At 37.4% G+C, this 4,243-nt stretch overlaps 1 protein-coding gene across 1 annotated transcript; it reads left to right on the top strand.

Annotated features, from left to right (window-relative positions):
• Positions 1 to 208: 208 nt before the first annotated feature.
• On the top strand, positions 209 to 739 carry LOC124890435 (disease resistance protein RPS2-like; the record flags this gene model as incomplete). The annotated part of the gene is made up of 1 exon (XM_047402283.1): positions 209 to 739. A coding segment is annotated over exon 1 (531 nt), but the record flags the coding sequence as incomplete, so codon positions are not given.
• Between the last annotated feature and the right edge of the window lie 3,504 nt (positions 740 to 4,243).

Genomic DNA, 4,243 nt, shown 5'->3' with positions numbered 1-4,243 from the left:
AATGCACGGTTGGAGGGACTGTGTGTACATGGGACGTTTTGGTTCACTTTTTATTAAAATCAAACCAAATCAACTGTATCGATTTTTTCAACTAATTTATACATTGTATATTCATATATATTTATATTTTATTTATATCTAATGATAACATTAAAAGACACAACACAAAACAAGAATTTTATTAGTAATTATTTGCAAGACATCAGAAATGGAGTTGATGCCTTGTCAATGTTTGCAGGTTTCTTGTCCCAACCTGGAAGTGCTACAACTCTATAAGGCTAACAGCATAACTGCTCTGTGCTCTCACCAACTTCCAACTGCCTACTTCAGAAAGCTTGAAAAATTGGAAGTACGGGATTGTGGAAAATTAAGAAACTTGATGTCTCCGTCAGTGACCAGAGGTCTTCTGAATCTCCGAACACTACTGATACAAGAATGCCAATCAATGGAAGAAGTGATCACAGAAGAAGAACAACAAGTAGAAGAAATCGTGACTAATGAGCCCTTATTTCCCCGAGTGGAAGTGCTGAAACTTTACAGTTTTCCAAAGCTGGGGCATTTTATTCTGACTAGGCATGCTCTTGAATTTCCATTTCTTAGAGAAGTGGATATTAATGAATGCCCTAAAATGAAGACATTTATCCAACAGGAAACTGTGAGTACACTACATGCTAAGGTTTGTCTCAATGATGATGAGCTGAAAGTTGTTGATCTCAATGAACCGATGTTCAATTCTAAGGTTTGTCTTGCGCCGCTTTATAACTACATGCTATACATATTTGTGTCATGCATTAACAGACCCCTGGTCTACTGCTCTCTTTCTGGTTAACTAGAAAATAGTAATAGTAGTAGTAGAGTGAAGTGGGGGAAACACCTCCAAACTTAAAGCAAATTATTATTTCCGTCCCTGAACTTATACAAGAATAATCTCGAATATGGATTCATGAGAGTGCGTGTTGGATCCAAGACTTGGTGTGTTCAATTGAAGAGCCAAAGAGGACCTAATTATGCACCCAAAACAGTCCAAACACTACACTTGGGCTACACTTGATGGGAGCCCATCACTTAAGGGCCTTTTGGTCATTTTTGGCTTCCATTTTGTAATGACTATATAAGTAACATATTAGGTCTTCCATTAATAGTTTTTGGATGATAGTTGTGAGTCTTGTAAGACTTGTAACACCATAGTTAAGGCTTGGAAAAGCCACCAACCGAAACTAGGGCAAGATCTAGTGTGGAATCACTAGTGATTATGTTTGCTTGGAAACGTCGATACTTGAGAGGTGGAATCCGATCTCGAGTCATGTAAGAGATAGGTGAATCGTTGAGTGTAGTGTTAAAGGTCCAAGAGTGGAATATGCTCTTGGGTTTTTAAGTTATACCTTCGTGTAGTCTATCTATCTATCACTTTACTTTTATTATAATCTTGTAGAAGTTTATGTTCTTGTAACCGTCTCTATCCCGTGTTAGTAAAACCGTGTGTTTTTCTTCATATTGTTCTTGTTTCTTCGTCTTACTGTTGCAATCTAGTTTGGGAAAATTTGCAACAAATATACTATCTGATGCAACAGATTGTCGTTCTGTTGCTCAAATGGAATATCTGTTGTCACAAATTTGTAATCTGATGTAACAAATTTGTAATCTGATGCAACAGATATATAATCTGTTGGCTCTTTAGTGGACTGCTTTGTGCCTTTCTTACGTTTCCGTTGTCGTTTCCCGTATCATTTGGTATCAGAGCTATCTTTGGTTTTGTTCTTACAATACCAATCTTGGGCTTTCTTGCTAAGAAAATAAAAAAAAAAGGAAAGAAAGACGTGTTCTTGAGCTTGAGATCTTGGCCGATAAGTTGAACGTGTTGTTGTTGTATCTTGGCCGAATGTTGTGTGTCTAGGTCTAGGATTTATTTTTCTTGTGTTGTTGTTTCAAGTGTTAGTATTCTTGTCCATTAACACTTTGAGTCGATCTAGATTTGAGTTTTAAAAAAATTGATGTTGTTTTTGTGAACTAGACCATGGTCGTGTGTTGAAGTTGTTGTTCTTGGACATGTGGACTTGTTGTTATAGTCTTGGTTGGAAATTGTTGGTGTTGTTGTTGCTCTTGATAAAGTTGTTGTTGAGTTCTTGACATTCATCAGAACCTTCACCCTTGCTAAAACCAAAGTACAACACCAAAAAGAACCTTGGCCGTGTGTTGACACTAAAATTGGCCGTGATGTGTGTTGATGTTTGCCGTGGGGTGGAAATTGTTGTTTTGTTGATGATGTGTTCTTGAAGATTGTTGTGGTGTTCATCTTGTTCTTCATCTAATCTTACAACTTTAGACAACCAAAAGTGTAACATAGATTCAAAAAGGTGAACCTACTAGTTGTAAAGTTGTTTGTGAGAAGACTTGAGCCATCACTTTCTTGACATCTGCTTTTCAACCACTTTCTTTGTTTCAAGGGACTTGTTTTTGTGGTAATTGTACAAGGTCAAGTCTTGCCTTTTGAAGATTAGACATAAAGGAGATTTAAGACATATACTTTCCCTCCAAAACCAATTGTCTCCATTACATAGTAACTAAAGTTTGTAAACTTCAACTAGTGACTAATTGTGGGGCCTTGACAAATGGTATGCTGCCATGTCACCCAAGTTACTGTTCACACAAAAATTTTAAGCTCAAAAATTTGATCTTCTAGTTTCATTGTGTTGTTTCTTTAGTTTCGTTTGTTGATTCCATTACTAACTTACAAACTAGTTTTAGATTGTAAGTTAGTTTTGAAACTGTCCTTTGTGTATATGTTCCTTTGTATGTCTTATTCTTTTGAGTCGTTGTAATACTTGGTCCACCTCTCACTGCCTCACGGAGTACATGCAAGGTTACGACACTTGTGAGATCAAAGTGATGGAAAAAAAATCCGAGAGGAAAAAAATAGAGAGGGAGTGTGAAGACCATTCTTGTACAACTAACTTATATGTTGTTTTGTAGGTAACTTCTTGGTCATAATGGAAACCATTTTGGCCCTCCTTGATGCTTTGTCCCGAGACCTTGCTAGGGCAAATGCGGGTCTTGAAAAAATTAACTCGGATGTGATAACTATGTGTGAGAGGTTGGATCGAATGGAGAATCGAAGGAACTCTCATGCTTTTACTCCCGAAACTTTACTTCCAATGACCAATCCACCAAGGCCACCACATAATGCAACAAGCCAAGCTCCAAATAGCCCTTAAGACCGAGAACAAGATAGACCACTTCCCCCGCAAGTTGATCAAGTCCAACAAAGAGGACTTGGAAGCCAATTTCCTCCCATCCAAGCTCCACAACAGAAGCTCCACATTACCAAATCGAGCCTCTCAACCGAAACTTCCCTTTTCAAAAACCGACATATCCAAGAAGAGGAACATAGTAGAAAGGAACATGAGGGACATGGAGTCTATAACGCTACCTCTATGATGGAAGGAGAATTAAGTCGGGTAAGATTGAAGGCAAGTCTTAAGATGGGGAGGAAGCCGAGGTGCAAAATGAAGTTGTTGACTGATACTTGTTGTATTGATGTAACACCCCATATTCAAGTACGTGTATTGGTGTATTCAAGTACGTGTATTGGTCTTATTTATATGAAATTAATTTTTTTATTTTATTTATCCCGGAATTGCCTGTCGATAGTTCCATACGAAGGTTATTGAATAAGCTTTCCAACGATATAAAGATTTCCAAAAACGAATAGGTTTCGGATATAATCGAGCACGTTCGAAACTATAAAACGGTGGTCGGGATATTTGGGAATAGTAAACGTGCAGGAAAATTTCCTGCACACAAACTACTGAGGCCAGCCAAATTTTTGGGTCAACTTCGAATGATCATAACTCCCTTAATATAATGAACTGCGAGATCTTCGACCTATGAAAAGAAATATATTTGAGTCTTCTTTCTAATGCAATTGGTTTCATCCAAATCCAACGTCTGAGTAAGGAGTTATACTGTTTTACTTCAGCCTATCAAAATAGATTTTTAGGGTCAACTTCAAACAACCATAACTCCTTGTACAAGACGAACTGGGTGGCCTACTTTATATGAAATGAAAGACCTTTGAATTATCCTTCCAACGATACCAATTTCACCCAAATCCGATATCGGAGTAAAGAGTTATGGTCGATCTACTTCAGCTTATCAAACCAGTCCACCAAAGGATAGATTTGACATTATTTAAATTTTAAAGGCATTTTGGTCATTTTCTATTATATTATGGACGGGAATATGT

Source organism: Capsicum annuum, unplaced genomic scaffold (genome assembly GCF_002878395.1).
Source record: "Capsicum annuum cultivar UCD-10X-F1 unplaced genomic scaffold, UCD10Xv1.1 ctg17236, whole genome shotgun sequence".
NCBI classification, from domain to species: Eukaryota; Viridiplantae; Streptophyta; class Magnoliopsida; order Solanales; family Solanaceae; genus Capsicum; species Capsicum annuum.
Note: the sequence above shows the minus strand (reverse complement) of the source record. Positions and strands in the feature narration are given on the sequence as shown.